The sequence below is a fragment of the Rhinatrema bivittatum genome, chromosome 3 (assembly GCF_901001135.1).
Source record: "Rhinatrema bivittatum chromosome 3, aRhiBiv1.1, whole genome shotgun sequence".
In the NCBI taxonomy this organism is placed as follows: Eukaryota; Metazoa; Chordata; class Amphibia; order Gymnophiona; family Rhinatrematidae; genus Rhinatrema; species Rhinatrema bivittatum.
Window position 1 is genome coordinate 289,439,496 of NC_042617.1, and position 17,288 is coordinate 289,456,783.

General features: G+C 47.5%; 1 protein-coding gene across 4 annotated transcripts in view; it reads right to left on the minus strand.

Annotated features, from left to right (window-relative positions):
* Window positions 1-760: 760 nt before the first annotated feature.
* ARHGEF25 (Rho guanine nucleotide exchange factor 25) overlaps window positions 761-17,288 on the minus strand; it is a 211,100-nt gene continuing 194,572 nt past the window's right edge. For all 4 annotated transcript variants that reach the window (XM_029594923.1, XM_029594922.1, XM_029594924.1 and 1 more), the window contains 7 exons: window positions 15,525-15,575; window positions 15,125-15,202; window positions 13,762-13,953; window positions 12,426-12,606; window positions 10,348-10,574; window positions 8,984-9,142; window positions 761-7,683 (listed from right to left, as the gene is read on the minus strand). In XM_029594923.1, coding sequence (XP_029450783.1) covers window positions 7,561-7,683; window positions 8,984-9,142; window positions 10,348-10,574; window positions 12,426-12,606; window positions 13,762-13,953; window positions 15,125-15,202; window positions 15,525-15,575 — 1,011 coding nt within the window. In that variant the 3' untranslated portion in view covers window positions 761-7,560. The remainder of the gene's footprint in view (window positions 7,684-8,983; window positions 9,143-10,347; window positions 10,575-12,425; window positions 12,607-13,761; window positions 13,954-15,124; window positions 15,203-15,524; window positions 15,576-17,288) is intronic.

Consider the following 17,288-nt stretch of genomic DNA (forward strand, 5'->3'; position numbering starts at 1 on the left):
AGTGCAAGCAGTTGGGAGCCTGGCCTTTGCTCCCATTAGTCCTATAGAAGGGCCTAATCTATCAAGGGACATCTTAAATTCATTTCCTAAGAGCAAAACTATTTACACAAAGTGTGCTGAAATCCAGTACTGTCCTCATCTTGCTCTCTTACAATGCACTTGAAATTGGATTTCAAGCACACTGTAAATGCATTCAATGACAGCTGAAGAAATTAAAGTTAGAAGAGTGCGTTCCAAACTCACGGGGGAGGGGATGCCATTAGAATCTCAGCACTACCCCATCTGAGCACTAGAGGGCACTGCATAATCATTTGAACATTAGAGCACCTGTTTTATTATGCAGTTTTTTTAGGCTATCTACAATAATGATTTTGATACACAAAAGAGCTATTTAAAATAACATTTCAATACATTTTAGGAATAAGAGGTATTTGGGAGGGGAGGGGGGGGTAGGGGAGGTGTCTGATAATGCATAGTTTCCACTGAAATCAAAGTTCCAAATGGCTCCAGGACATCAGGGACAGGCTGTCACTCCTGATTTTGCCCCAGTACATCTATGGGATTTGCTGGTCCTGGTTTTCTTGGCAATAGTGAAATGAGAAGCCCGAAGGTACAACAGGCCAACTGGATTAAAATGTTTCTGTGTGTATCATGAGATTTTCCTAATACAGCCTAAAAACCCACTCCAATAAATCCCAAATCAGAAGAAATGATTGGCAGAACTTTGTCCTGTTTCCTGGAAGGAGAGTCCACACGCTGGTTCCTGTTTTGATATACCAAAAGCTTTACTAGTAAACAAGAATTCAAATTTGATGCTTTCTTTGCTCCGCCAGCCCCTGCTCTCTCTCTCCCCTTTGAGGAACTTCGGTTTGGTAGGATACAATGGCGGAGTTCTTACAGGACCTGGAGAGCTCATAAAATACATGACAAAAATAAACATGCATATACAAAAGCATGATACAGTCATCCATTCCCAGGATCGATGAGGAGGAAATGAGAGGAAAGAGAAGATAGGCTGAGCCACCATGCACTCTGCCCTTGCAATCTCCCAGCATGCCTTGCAGCAGCCCTAACTTGGAGTCACAAAAGACATCATACGCACTGAATTCCATTGGTCAATACTGGATGTGATGCTGCAGTGACACCACAGCTGCTGCAACCTAGCACTTGTGTGTGAATTTGGGGGGTGGGGAGGTTGAGAACACAGTGGCTTTAAAACCACTGTGGTTCTCAACCCAGTCCTGGAGACAAACCTAACTGGTCTGGTTTTCAGGATAACAAATCTGCTTAAGCTATGTCTGCATTAGGGATGCATAGGTGCAAGTAATTTATTTTGTTCATTTTTTTGTTTTGGGGTTTGTTTGTTTTTTTTTATTGTTTTATGTTTAATTAGGTTTGGCTTGATACCTGAACCAAAATAAACATTAAGAAAACAAAAAAAAATCCCAATAAAAAGTAACAGGGTCTTTAAGGCCCTTCAACCCCTTTCCACCACCTGCGTGGCCTGGGTCCTACTGGGGTCTCCCTGGGTACCTCTGACCATATTCCTGCCCCCTCCTTCCCCCATGTAAAAATGGTGCTGACCTGATTGGCAACAATTTAAAATGATTTGTGGCAGGGAAGGAGTGAGTGGGCATTGCTCCTGTCCTTTCTTCACCATTGACCCTATGGTAGGGGAAAGTGGGTGCCAGAAAGGACCCTGGCCCACTACATTTTTGGGGGACAAAAGGGGGGATTGGAGGGATCCAGGGAGGCCATCTATTTTTTAATTAACAAAGTACCCCAAAATTGGTATTTTCGGGCAAGGTCATTCCCGTTTTGGATTTGCCATCCCTTTAAAATGAATGCACATCCCTAATCTGCATAGGCTGAAGATCCAGTGTATACAAATTGACCTCTTGCATATTCATTATAGATAATCCTAAAATTTGGACTGGTTAGCTGTGCCTCCAGGTCTCGACTGGGAACTGCTGCTTTAAAGAGTTTCATACCCAGCAGTCACATTTTCTATTTGAGGGGGGAGAGAACACCGCTGTTTCTGGGTGGCCCTTTGAAACAGTGCCCGGCTCTATCCAAGGGACACGGCCAAAGAGCCCACTACGGACAGATCTGTGGCAACAGAAAAACAGCTTAAAACATCAAATTCAAATGTGTGTGTGTGTGTGTGTCACGTGGAAGATGATGGTTTGAGTGGCTGATTTACCCCCTTCCCCCCCCCAAAAAAAAAAAGAATTCCGCTGGGCCTTCTTCTGTAAGATCAGCAGCGTTTGAATCGTTGTCTGCTTTCCCCCCTACCTGCCACTTCTCTGCCTCCGGAGCTCCCTGCTCTCCCAATCCATTCTCCATAGCACGGGTTGAGGCTGGAATGGGCTGAGACTTAACAGGAGGCCGACAACGTGGACAGAACAGAAGAGGGGACAGGAACCACGGAAAGCAGAAGGGATGACGCAGGCAGGAAGAGAGAACAGAATAGGAAAGACACAGAAACAGGAAAGAAGAGAGTACATAAAGCCGGAGAAGAGATTAAGAGAGATATAAAAACAGAACCCAAGAGAAGGCAGCATAGATCTTAAATATAAAACAGCACGGAACTGATATAAAATAAATGTAAATTAGAATATTAAAAAAAACCAGTCTAGACATATGTTTAAGGCTTGGGGGGGGGGGGGGGGGAGTGGCACTGGAGGAGTGCCAGGCAGCGTCCTGTCGTGGGTGGGGAGAGGTGAGTTTAGGGGTGGGGGGGGTCTCGCTGGAAGTAGAAGGACTCGTGGCCGGGGGAGGCAGAGGCGAATGTCCTTGTGCCGAGCGGAGAGCGCGAAAGGGGAGCGGAACGCTGCCCATCGCGTGTGAGGTCGGGAGTGGAGGGAAGAAGAGCAGTCACATGAGCTTAGGGGCCAGGCTGGGCGGTGTCGCGGGACCTGAGGGCGTGCCGTGGCCCGCACGGAGGGCATCTAGCAGGGGCGGCGCTCCTCAGCGTGTGGCTGCGGGCGCGAGCAGGACATAAGAGTACTCAAGCAAGGGGGACCGTGCATAGTTTTTCATGTGCAAGGCCCGGGAAACAGAGGTGCAGGGGCAAGAGGCTCAAGGAAGGTAAACAAGAGAAAGGGGAAGGTGATTAAGGTGCTCAGGTGTTTCGGTAGCTGTGCGGGGTTCGGGTGGGGATGGTGGGTTTTATCGGGAGGCGGGGGTCTTGTCTTTCGGGCAGGAGGGTTCCGGGAGTGGTACCTTCAGCAGGTATTGGGGAGGGAGGTCCTCATGCGCCTTTTGCTGATGCATGGGGGTTTGTCAGGGGAACGAAGAAAGTAGGGGGGTATGGGAGATGTTCATCAGTGGGAGTCGGGGGTGAGGGGTGCATTTCAGTGTGGAAGGATTATGAATCAAGGGCGAGTTCCGCTAGCTCCTTGAGGTAGGAGTGGGGCTTTGCAGTTTCTGCGCAGTATTGGGGGCCCTGTGCCCGTTGTTTCAGGTCCTTTGGAGGAAGAGCAACCGGGGGGATTCGCAGCAGGAGGCGGGGAGGATTCGATTGCAGTGGGAGCAAGGAGGCCCAGGGATTCAGAGCAGCAGCAGGAATTGGTGGAGCAACAACAGGAACCGTTGGAAGGGGGGGGGAGCACGCACAGACGTCAGGCCGGTGAGAAAGGGAAAAGGGATTCTGAGGCTACACAAGGGGGTGGGGGAGCAGGAAGAGGAGGAGGGAACTGAGTTCTATGTCATCTTCTTATTCATCGTTCCCCTCGTCGACGTCATCGGAAATCTTGCGGCTGGGAGGCCGGGGAGTCGTGGGCGATGGACCCGGGCAGAGCACGGGGCATCCGGCCTTAGCAGCGCCTCGGAGTTGTGGGAAGGCATTCCTACACGGTTGAGGAGGGAGATTAAGAAGCGAAAGTGTTTTGGTATTTTAAAACCTTTGGAGGGCAGACGGGGCAACAAGAAGCGGAAAAGGAAGGGGGAAGAAGAGCAAGGAGGGGCGTTCAGTGAAGAAGGTTCCTAGGAACACTTAATTGCACCCAATGGCAAGCATGGTGGGTCATTTTGACCCTTGGCAGTACAGTGCATTGTTGACATATGTGGATGGCATAATAGGGGCTTTCAAGGATTATGAAGGGTGGGCGTGGTTCACTTTTGATGAGTGGTTTCGGGATAAAATGAAGAGAAACCGTTTCATGACAAGGGGTGCCCAAGACATTAATTTATGGCTTACCCAGATAACAAATAAGGGGCATGGGGGAGGGGGAAAGGTGGGGGGGAGGGGGCCGGAGCATTGCAGTCTGGTTGCTTTCGGGATTCTGGGGGAATTGGGAAAATCAGGTTCATTGCTAAAGTGTCAGCAGGTACTTCTGATGCAGACTGGAGGTTTAACAAGTTGGTGTGTCTTTTCCTGGACTGAAAATTTCAGTACGCCTGCTCGGTATGAGGAGCAGGGTGTTCGGCCTTCAAGTGTGGAAAAAGACCCACAGAGGAGATGAGTAGAGGTGCCAAGACATTATCGGGGAATGCTCCGCCACCAGTTAGTCTTGCAGCCATGTTGGGGTGGTTATATGGGTATCCAAATAGGAGGGCAGCGGCGGCACTGAGGACGGGTTTTGGGGAAGGGTTCTAGATGCTATATGAGAGACCGGGATTTGGGGGATCCGCTCATAATGCTAGATTAGCAAGTCATTTTGCAGAGGTGACTAGGGTTGGGTTGGATTGTAGGGCCTTTTGAGGCTCCTCCATTCGACTTGATGCATTTGTCTCTGTTTGCGGTGGTTCCTAAGAAGGAGGCAGGTAAGTTCACACGGATATTGAATTTGTGCTTCCCGTCTGGTTCTTCGATAAATGACTTTGTTCCAAGCGATAAATGTTCCATCTGTTACATGTCTTTTGATGCAATGGTATAATTGGTGAGGAAAGTCAGTAGGGGTGCGTTGATGGCTAAGGCAGACATTGAATCTGCTTTTTGGCTGCTTCTGATTCACCCAGCTAGTTTTCCATTGTTGGGTTTTGTTTTTCAGGAACAGTATTTCATGTATAGGTGTTTGCCTATGGAATGTATGTTGTCTTATGCTTATTTCAAAATGTTAAGTACCTTTGTACAATGAGTAACCAAGCAGTCCTTGGGTTCAAATAGCATGCTGCACTATTTCGATGATTTCTTATTCGTAGGTCCTGTGGGTGAAAATACTTGTCGGGTTTTTTGGTGGTGGCAGGTAATTTTGGAATTCCAATTGCCCATGGTAAGATGGAACCCATGGTGAGGTTTACCTTTTTGGGGACTGAGTTAGATTCCGAAAGCACGGTGTCTAGGTTACCGGAGGGAAAGTTGGTTAGGATAAGGGATTTGGTACAGTTGGTACGTGGTGCCAAAAAAGTGATGCTTCAGCAGATGCAGTCATTGATCGGCTCACTAAATTTCACCTGCAGAGTAATTCCTATGGTAAGGGCATTCATCAGGTTATCAGTGTCGATGGCGGGGGTTACATCAGCTCATCATTCCATCTGGGTAACTAGGCGTATATGGGATGAACTGGGAGTCTGGGTTACTTTTCTAGAGCATTTAATGGAGCGTGCATGATGCAGGAGGAGCAGGTGTTGACATTGAGCTGTATTCTGATGCAGCCGGTGCAATGGGTTTTGGGGTTGTATTGGTGTGGGGTGAGGTATGCAGAGCGTTGACTGGTGGGGTGGGTGAAGTCAAAAACATAAGCTTTCTTGGAAGGGTTTTCTGTAGTGGTTGTGTTGGTGCTATGGGGCAGAACCTAAGGGTGGTTGGACATTGTGGTATGGTTAAAGTTTAGGGATCATCCTCTTTGGAAGCAGGGAGTTAAAAAGGTGAATAGGCAAACTGGATCTTGGGTCGGGGCGCCAAGGGGATTTTGGATCAGACATGAGTGGGCGTGGGATGTTTGCCCTGGTTGTTTCAGACAGATGGGGGTCCATTTGTCGGATGTTGGGATTGACCTCTTTAACAATTCACTCCAAGAAGCTTTGGAGACTGTTTTATCAGGGTTTCGTAGGCCTGTAGTTTGGGGGGGGGGGGGGGGGGGAAGAAGGACAGGGGCAATCTTGATCATGGTGGAAAACCTAATCCTAAATTTGGGGATTGTGCTAAGGCAAGATGACCTGAGTGTTGATGTTGGGGGGGGGGGGGGGGCTGCCTCATGAGGAAATGCTGTTCAGTGTGGTCGTTGTTCAGGCTGCGGGCCTCTGGGATGTGGCGGAGCAAGGACTGGTACGTGGCAGCGGGCCTCTGGAGAAGTTGGCAAGCCTGGTGGAGGGGAGGGGGGGGGGGGGAATCTCCGCAGCCTGCCACTGGGCATTAGTGGCAAGTTGCATATTGCTGTGCTGTGGAAATGAAGGTGGGGAGGGGGAATGTGAGTTACTCTTTTGTTGTTGACTAAGATTATGGTTGTTTAGAAACAAACTGTGGCCTCTGTAAACCCAATGTTGTGTGCAGAGATTTTATTGGGAGAGAGGAGGGGGGGGGGGGGGGGATTTGCCGCGGGAGTCCTGCCTTACCCCCTGGTTAAGGAATAAATTAGAAGAAACATAGTCATGAAGCAGGAGAGAATAAAATCAAATGGAACTGAACTGCGTAATACAGAATAGATGAGCCAGATGACGATGAGAGAGGTGGATAGGAGAGACACAGATCTCATTCAAGAGGTGTGACATTTATCAGCAGACGAGGATCTGCCAGTACCAGCATCTAGCATAGCAAAGGATCTCCTCGGGGAGGCTGGCACCTATTCCTGCCTGAAGGCCTCTAATGGCTGGATAAGAAGCAGTGACTCTTACGGCCTGATCCTGCACCAGTTGAAAGGAATATAGGGTCAGTTCTTCTGTTTGGGGGGGGGGGGGGAAATGCCTGGGCCTTTGGCTGAAGGCGAGGATGGCAGAGACTGGAAAGGGCTGAATGTGGGTAGGAACGATCCTCAGACGAGAGCCTGGAGTGCTCCGATCCTCTTGCAGCAGAAAGCGGGGAACTTTCAGGGTGAAAAAGCTACGGACGTGTTATTTACAAGAAAAGGAATGGCCGTCACATGGGCCTTGACTGGTGAAGTCCTCAAGTGCTCAGAAGAAGGAAACAAGGCGCTCAGCCCACCTGTTGGAAGATAGCTCTGGCGAGGAGAGGGGGGGGGGGGGGGAGGGGGAGCAAGCTCCTTGGCACTGCTTCAAACAAGAGTCATGGACTGGCAGTGCTCTGAAACCACCGACAGGCCTCTCCCTTCCCCCCCAAAAGGCATCCGTCACACATTAGGGGCAGGATAAAGGCAGAACAAAAGTGCCCCTTATCACAAATGGCTTTTTCTCCAATGGCGGCGTCACTCTTCCCTTGTCCGCTGTGCTTATTTACATCAAAGAACAACAAAAGTAATCGAACAGAGCAGAACAATAATCCTCTTTTACTAGCCTTATGAGGCAAACAGTTGCCAAGGCAGAAAGTGGGTAGGAGGACATGCCTGTAGCTTTTTGTGGCTAGAAAGACTTCCACACGGTCCTTCTCTTTCCCCCAACGTGTTTCCTGCCGGATATTTTTTTTTCTTTTTTTGTCTCCGGTGTGGAATCCTGTCCGGGGCTTCACAGTTCGTCTTCGTCCAGTTTGGCGAGTCTGGCAGTGGGGAGAGGGCTGTCGTCGTCCTGGGGGGAGGCCCTCGGGGCCCCTATGGAGTCTGGTGATTCGCAGCTGCCTTCGCTTGGCTTCTGAGAGACAAAGGGAGACCACAGGGAGAGAAATTAATTTACCTAGAAGGTTTACGATAAAAAAAAAAAAAAAATGGAACTGGCTTTCCGTAGGCTTCTGCAAAAAGCATGTCAGGGGAGAAGTCAGATGGGGTTCATTCTCAGCTTGGGCTTCTTCCCTACTCCAGGGAATATCCATAGTGTCATAAAGGCTGATAGTCAAACAATTTAAGGGCTTAAAAAGTGGATAGGGCCGGGGGATGGATTCAGTTCTGGGGACTGAAGATAGGTGTGTGAATAACCATTAAGCCTTAGGATTTACCTTTGATGCAACTCCAGCATTACTCTCTGCATCAACAGGCAGGGGGTGGCAGGAAATTCGAAACAGTTACCAACAAGGGGGGCCCTGAACTTGGTGGTTGGTGAAACAGATATGTATGGGAAAATAAGTGCGGGAGCTTGCTGGGCAGACTGGATGGGCCGTTTGGTCTTTTTCTGCCGTCAGTTCTATGTTTCTGTAAATAGCAGGCCTAAAGGTATGTGTTCTGTTCTTTTTTTTTTTTTTTTTTTTTTAATCTTGGCCTCATAGTAAGTGTTGGTAAGATAAGGAGCACTCGGCTCACCCTGAACTTTTCCTAGCAACCCCCCACCCCTCTCCCACCAATTATGTCACCACAAACTCTGCTCAGTCTCTGGTCATCTCCCTCCCATCATCCAATCCCTGGCCAGTGAACAGCAAGGGAAGGATGTACAGTGAAGTAGGAAGCCCAGGATCACTCAGCCCCTCTGAGGGGGATTACCAGATGGCTCCGTGTCAGCTATAACAGGCTACGCCAATTCCGATTTTATCACACTGCATGAATTTCCTAATGAAATTGAATTCCATCTCCAGGTATGCAGAAGGGTAGTGCCACGACAGACTAGGATTGAAGGATATACTGTTATTCTATTTTTATTATTATTTTTATTTTATTTTACATTTTTAGAGCCTGTTTGTAATGTTATGGTACTGATAATTTTTAATTTGACGATTAGCTTTAATTATTTTAATTAGATTTTGTGATGATTTAATCATTTGAATGATTCATATCTGTTGTTTAACTGAAAATGAATAATGTTGTTTTGTAAATAGCCGTGACCTTTGAAATGGCGATCGGTAAATATTCTACAAATAAATAAATAAACTAAATTCAGCTTGTCCTAGCTAACTGGGAGTTGTGTAGTAACCCCATCCCCCCGCTCATGGCATGGAGTTGGGGTGAGGTGGAGGTGGAGGTGGGGGGGGGGGGGGGTGTTTCGGGGAGGAGGCTGTTATACTCACTCTGGCCCTGGTTTTGCCTTGGGTGATTCCGTTGGAGATCTGCGTGGGCTGTGCCGTCTGTGGACTGCTGGGGAAGTCGAGGTTTATGTGTGCGGGAGACAGGGCTCGGGGGCTCAGGATGATGTCAGGGTCAATGCTCTGGGTCTGTGCAGAGTGATTCTGAGATCAGAAAGGGAACAAAGCACAGGGGGATGAAGCAGGACCCCCAACCGTACCAGCCCTCACCTAGAGAGAAAGAGGTGTGCCCCCAAGTAATTCCCCTTCAGCTTCAGGAAGTCTTGGCAACCCTGCATAGCAAATTGTAAAAAATCCATATAGTTAATTACATTTTGGAATGAGGTGCAAACTTCAGCAGAGAGAGAGAGAGAGAAGCAGGAGGAATTTCATTCCTTTATGACAAAATAAGAGGCATACAAGATATATTTGGTGCATTCTGGATACGATGCATTCAGAATGGCATCGAGAGCCTCTGCCAGGACCATGTGACTTCCTCAGAGTAGCATGGCCCTAAGCAAGCAGGAAAGTCTTGTAGATATACTGTGCTTGGCTGATAATCTTTAGAAGATAAAAGTAAAAGCAATTATAGATCTTGTCATAGACCATCTTACTATTTCTGCTTCCAGGAGCAGATCATAATGCAGACCCAGCAGCAGCCATCTTTCCTTTTATTAAGCGAAGAGTCTCTTGTATGTATATTCTAGGAACCAAAACCTTGCTAAAACTCAGCACTCTTTTCGACAAGACAGATGTGATTCCTAGGGAAGATGTTTATCAAAAAGCTTATCAGCCTAGGGCGTTTTCAAGAACGCAGAGGATAAACACAGGGGATCTCCAAGGGAGTGGTAGGGATAGCATTTGTTATGGATGGGCAGACTGGATAGGCTGTAATGCTCTTTTTCTGCCATCATGTTTCTATGTAATACTTTTACTTTAATCCAGTTCATGTTTTCCAGGTTGCTGTCTCCTGCCATATGCAGTTCATTCCATGTTAGAATGCATGGCTGTGCAATATTTTCCCATATTTCTATTGAACCAAATTAGTTTGCTCTTTCTCTAGAGAAAGGGTGGCCAACTCCAGTCCTTAAGAGCCACAGACAGGCCAGGTTTTCAGCTTATTTGCAATGATTATGCATGAGATGGATCTGCACACACTGCCTCCGGTGTATGCAAGTCCATCTCATACATATTCATTGTGAATATCCTAAAAAAAAAAACCAGGCCTGTTTGTGGATTTCAGGACAGGTGTTGGCCACCCCCGGCTCTATGGACTTGTCACAGCCAAGAAAGAACTACAAGACCAGAAATGCAATGGGGATTGAACCAGGACAGGTTCAGCCTGTCCCATGACTGGGAGGGGGCTTTACCTGGTTAACGTGTTGCCTGTTGTCTGGCCGGTGAGGGCTGGGCAGAAAAAGGGAGGGTAGAGATGCATTATAGTGCTTCAGGCTGGGCACCTTGTTCCTATCCATGGAGGCGGAGGAATGGGGTCTCATGCTGGAGAAGGTGGCCACTGCATTCTGGTTGCCGCTTATTCGCCCTAGACTGTTGGACTTGCTCTCTCGCCGTTGGTACTCGATGGGTGACTGCAGCGCTAACAGAGGAGCATGAAATGCTGGTGAGGAAAGCAATAATCCATACAGAGAGGCACATCCACAGTCACACATCCATATTCACATGCAGTCACACATACACACTTTCCAGCTATTAACGAATACCATGTTTAATCTAATGGAAAATGGATCCCTAATCCCTAAATCAAGGTTTCTCAAACCTGTCCCAGTGACCCCAGAACGAGTCGGGTTCTCAGGGGATCCACAATGAATACGCATGAGAGAAATTTGCATACACAGGAGAAAGATTTGTCCCATTCATATTCATTGTGGATATCCTGAAAACTGGAATGGCTGTAGAATCGCCTGGGCAGATTTGGGAAGCCCCTGGTTTAAAATGTTGGGGCTGAAACCTTTATTTCTATTTGCACAATCAGAAGATAATGTCTTTGTTCCTAAAGGTGACTTCTCTGATTGTTGGGTTCTTTCATGTTATCTCTGCAGGTTAGCAATGCGATGTCAATGCAAGTGAGCTGAGTTGGCATGACATGCTTACTCAGACATGGCAAGCGTACGGCACATCATGATCACCAGAGACAGGAACAGGATGAAGAAACGTATTCTTCTCCTGATGCTACGCTTGTAAACATTTTGCACTGCTGCCCTCTTCAGGAGAATAGAAAAAAATACAACAATAAAAACCAAATGCTATTGTTCTAGTGAACTGATTCCCTCAAAGGAATCCCATTGATGTCAATGTTCACTTCACTGTCTGACCAGTTTATCTCAGTGAAGTTTCACAGAGGTGCTGCTCAGTGGTTTGGTGAGAATATCCGCACTGTTTTGTTCGCTTGGCATGAACGTTAGCTCTGCAGTTCCATCTCTAACCTTCCTTCTCACAAGATGGTGTTTGATGGCGATGCGCTTTGTCCTGAACCTGTCTAGTTCTTAGAATGAACGATGCCTGCTTGACAGTCAGACATTACTTGTGTGGCTTCAGCGACAAATTGTGCTTGCTCTCTCACCTAGCTCACCTCTCAGACCTGCTGACAAAGGCCGTATACTCCATTTCCATCATGCTGAATGTAATTGCTATCTACTTTGGGCTTCTTCAGAGAACTGGCATGCTTGCAAGGATCACTGAATATCTAGTGGTTCTCTTATGGCTCTTGGACTATGCCACCTAGTTCGTGCCTGCATATAATGTCAATGGTTCCCTGTTCATGGTATGTGATACCGTCATCCCGGGTGGCCTTGAAACTGGTGCCGAAACTTCATCATAGTCAATGGTTTTGTGTTAGGTAAATCCCTTGGCCACCAGGTGTGCCTTGTATTGTACAACTTCGCTTGCTGTGTTGGTCTTCTTTCGTAGCATGCTCTTGCATGAGCATTTGCAGAACATTTAAAAATACCCACTTCTGGATGCTCAGGAGTCCCAGCCTCTCCAGAGCAACTCTGTCTCTGTCCTTGGAGGGTTGCTCGGGGTTATCAAATCTCTCTTCTGCTCAGATTTTGAATGGTTTTTCTGAGGTCTCTCCTCCAGCAGGGTGATCCCTTAGTGGCCTCCTAAATTTCCTTGGCAGGTATCTCCTGAATCTTCTTGGTCCAAATGAAGCTTCTCAATTCAATTTGACATTTGGAAGCTCATCCTCATTTTCATCTGGATGATCCTTCTCATCACTGTCTCCATCTTCATTTCCCTCTTCAACAAAGTGTAACTAAAGTACTTAAGAGAAGGCACTGTAGATCTTCCTGATGATGTGTAAAACATTTTAGTGCCTTGTTTGGACAGAAAGCACACAATCCAAATAATAAAAAGAATATTAATATTTAAATGAAAGTCTGGATCCTGCATCGGGGAGAAGGGATTCTTCAGACTTGGAGATACCTACCGTTGAGAAAATTGCGTTGCGTTTCCAAGATCTGGCTAATGTCAGAAACCCAGGCCCACCTCACATCAGGAGTTGCCGCCTGCAAGATATATCGTACAATGTTTCTGTCGGCACCACGGGAGGTTAATGCAAATCTGCAGGGGTCATTGTCCACACATTCCTCCAAGCCCAGGCAGCTGACCTGCAGTGGAAAGGAGACATAGAGAGTTAAGGGTCACCAGGTAGGTTCCAGGTCAACAGGGACAAGCTGAGCTAGTCCTGGAGTTGCTCCCATTACTTTTAAGTACGTGCAGTTCTTACTGCTCTTAAGGCTGAATTTTCAAACAGTCGCGCGCGTAAAGATTGGCACTTATGCTTGTGGACGGGCCCTGCACGCACCGTGCGCATTTTCAAAAGGGCCCGGCCACGCACATAAGTGCCATTATGCACACAAATGTTGGGCCCTGAAAAAGGGGTGGGCCGGGGGGGGCATGGTCTGGGTGGGGAGGGGTGGGGGCGGGATGGGACAGCGGCCATTATCCGCTGTCCCGGGGAAGTGCGCGCTGGCTGCCAGCCAGCACGCGTAACTTACTCCTGCTCATCAGAGCAGGTAAGTTACAAAACAAAAAAAAAAAAAGGGTTAGTTAGGCTAGATTTAGGGGGCGGGGTAGAGAGGGCAAAAGGAAGGAAGGTTAGGCAGGGGGATAGGGAAGTTCCCTCCCAGTCTGCTCCTTAATTGGAGGGAACTGGGGGAGGCCCATTTGTGTCGCCGGACATATCAATGCAAAATTCGGCCCCCCCCCCCCCCCCCCCCCCAGTGTGCACCACCTGCACATGCATGAGCGGATTTTAAAATCCGGCGCGCATTTACGCGCGGCCAACAGATTTTATAACATGCGCGCGCCGGCACGCACAATGTTATAAACTCGGCGCGCCCAGGTTTTAAAATCTACACCTGAGTGAGAACTACAAGTTCTATAGTGCAATGGAGATAAAACCAGAACTGGATTAGTCTGTCCCTCGAGCGATCTGATCGTCTTATGCAGGGATAGGAAAAAGAGAGGCTTGATTTTTATATCTGATGGCGGCAAAAAAAACCCAAAAAAACAACCAGCCTGTTCTTCCCATAAAACACACTGGGCAACGGTCCAGCGTGTCGGCAAAATACACATTCTCATCTCATACACCCATGAAGAAGAGAATAGCATTAGAAAATGAAAAGTAAATAAATATTAGCCAGCATGATTAAGTTTATTAATCTCCCCTGCTGCAGTGAGTCACATGCTGTCTGGAACAGCTTTCCTCCCTATCCAGATGCAAGGCAGACGTGCACAGGGCCCACGCCGGGCCTTCTCACCTTGATGCTGGTCTTGAAGATGTAGCCAGGCAGCGAGAAACCCTTCTTTCTGTCAATGGGCTCACTGAAGATGACAATCTGCTCGAACAGGAAGACCCTCCGCTCCTTGCAGCGGGGCAGGAAACCTCCATCCTGCTCTCCCACGCTGAATGTGTCCTGTTGAAGCAGTTTCCCCTGAGCTGTGATTTTTCCCTGCAGAGGAGGTTGGGGGGTGTGTGGAAACAAATGAAAGCTCCCCCATCAAAACGAAGCAATGCCACAGCACAAAAGCCCACACACTGAGGGCAGGAAGGCAGCCAGGGGTTAACTCGTCAAGCATCCGCCCCTAGTTTTTGCAGGTTACTGGGGGGTAAATAAGAAATTTTGGGGGATGCCCATTTGTGCAATGCGGCTACTTTGTGACCCTCAGCTGGGATCTGCTCAATTACAAGTTTCCCTTTTTTCTTTTTGCACACTTAGGCCAATATTCAGACATAGCCAGATAAGTATTAGCCAGATAAGTAGCCCCCTCCCATGTATACTCCCAGAACACCTCATTTTTTTAATCCGGTTAGACTCTAGCCAGATAATGCTTATTCTGCTTTAATCTAGCTGGATAAGGGGCTGAATATACCAACACGTGCCATTTAGATAGATAAGAACACAACTGAGTTATTCATCTAAATGGCTTTTGAATGTTGACCTCTTAGTTCCTAGAAACAGTAAATGGAATCTGAAGCTCATAACTAAAGCTACAGAAAACACACACAGACTCCCTTCCACTGCCAATGCCATTCTTCCCCTACACCCCTACATTATCCCACCCCCAACTACCATGCTGCCCTTCCCCCACCCAATCCGAATAGTTGGCTCCTCCCCCTCCCCCCAACCATCCTACATGGCTGGCTCCTCCCATGCTGCCCCGCTCCCAACCATCCTACATGGCTGGCTCCTCCCATGCTGCCCCGCTCCCAACCATCCTACATGGCTGGCTTCTCCCATGCTGCCCCGCTCCCAACCATCCTACATGGCTGGCTCCTCCCATGCTGCCCCGCTCCCAACCATCCTACATGGCTGGCTCCTCCCATGCTGCCCCGCTCCCAACCATCCTACATGGCTGGCTCCTCCCATGCTGCCCCGCTCCCAACCATCCTACATGGCTGGCTCCTCCCCTGCTGCCCCGCTCCCAACCATCCTACATAGCTGGCTCCTCCCATGCTGCCCCGCTCCCAACCATCCTACATAGCTGGCTCCTCCCATGCTGCCCCGCTCCCAACCATCCTACATAGCTGGCTCCTCCCATGCTGCCCTGCTCCCAACCATCCTACATGGCTGGCTCCTCCCCTGCGAGTCGCCCATGATTGGGTTCTTCCCATGCTCTTACCTCAAACCCTTGGAGTCTGCCTAAGTTCATCATATCGTTGCAGCGCTTCGGGACAAAACACATGACTTCCACAGCCTTCTGCAAGAAGAGACAACGAGTTGATGAGGACAGGTGGAAATAAAACTGCGCCACGAGGCTAGAGCTATCCAACAGTCCCAGGGCCATCAGGGACAGGCTCAGCCCTTTCTTAGAGAAATCATGTGCCTCAACACCACACTGGGGAAAAAATAAAAACCAGGACTGGGTCAGCCCACTTGAGTTGAGCTGGGTGAGGTGGCAACTTCAGGACTTTCCTGTTCCCAGGGCTAGGGTTGGGTCTCCCCTTCCCTCACTGTCTCTGTGTTGCAGGCCAGAAAGAGCTTAAAATGTCTGAATATAATCCCTGGGTAAATAGCCTTACCTCAAGCTGCATAACATCGGCTCCAGCTTTGCTGTAGTATTTAAGGAAATCCTGTTTCCCCAAGACAAAAAGTAACATAGGAGATTCTTCAGTTAAAGTGAAGCCAAATGTATTGTATCTTTCTAGTACATTCAATGGAGATTTTCTGAAAATATTTTCCTGCTCTAGCTAAAATTAAGGAATATTTATGCTTGGCTTCACTGACTGTCAGACAAACCACACCCAGTTCAGTTTGTATAATGAAGGTAATGCTGTTTCTGAAGTATATTTTGTCTTATGTGGTAAGAATAAATATGTCTAAAAAAAAGACCCAGAAAAATGCTTGGCATAGCCAAATAACTGGATTGCACTTCATTACTTTAACCAAATTAATTCTGTGTAGAGATGACAAAATACACTAGAGAAACACACAGTCCTTCTACTGAGTCACTGTACTATTATGGGAGATATGCTCTAAGAACACTTACCTCTTTCGCAAAGTTTGTGCTATTTCAAATCAGATATATAGTGGCTCGTAAAACTTTTGACCCCTAAAAAGTCAGCAGATTTGTGTAGATTACAAATGACACACAAATTGCTCCAGACAGTATGTTAATTTTAAACCAGAAGTACATTTTCAAAGTCACAATTAATTATTTCTCTGCATTTTTTGTAAAATAAAATTAAAAACGGCAAAATGCTGCTTGCATAAGTATTCAACCCCTTCAGACTTACTTGGTAGGAGCACATTTTGCTGTAATAACAGCTTTAAGCCTGTTGGGGTAAGTTTCTACCAGCTTCGTACACTGTTTGGGAGTGAGTTTTGTCCATTCTTCCTGGCAGATTTGCTCCAGGTTGTTCAGGTTGGTTGGATGGTGCTTATGGACTGTGATTTTCAAATAATGCCACAGATTCCTGATTGGATTGAGATCTGGACTTTGACTTGGCCATTGTAGAACATTCCCCTTTTTGTTGTTCAGCCATTCCTGTGTTGTTCTGGCCTTGTGCTTGAGATCATTGCCCTGCTGAAAGGTGATCTTTCTCCCAAGTTTTAGGTTTTTAGCAGATTGAAGCAAGTTGTTTTGCAGTATCTCCCTACATGTTACACCATCCATCATTCCTTCAGTTTTAACAAGATACCCAGTCCCCGCTGAGGAATGGGCAATGTTAGGTCTGCACCACATAGCACTTTGGATTTTGGCCAAAAAGCTCCATTTTTGTCTCATCTGACCACAATACTTATCCCTCTCTGATGCTTTCTGGCAAACTCCGGCCATGCTTTGATGTGTTTATTCTTCAGTAATGGCTTCTTTCTAGCCACCCTCCCATGCAGGCCAGTTGTATACAGAGTTCCTGATATGGTTGACTGGAGGTGCACCTCCGATCCAGTCCCAGCCATTGAACTCTGTAGCTTCTTCAAAGTAATTGTTGGCCTCCGTGGCTTCCTTCAAGTCTCCTCCTTGCTCCAATGCTGAGTTTTGAGGGATGGCCTTGTCTAGGCAGTGTTTGGGTGGAATGATGCAGCTTCCATTTCCTCACAATTGATCCAACAGTGCTCACTGGGATATCCAAGCACTTGTACAAGATAGGAAGAGGCTACAAAATAATATCCATATCTATATCTTTAATTCCCTTAGAATGCTCTCTGGTCTTCATTTTCACAGCTTTCCTTCAGATTCAGTCTGAACAATGGTACTGGAATTAGGGGGATTTATCCAGAAAAGCTGACCTTTTTTACTGATTCACAGGCAAAGGTCAATTGTAAATCAATTGTTAGGGCAATAT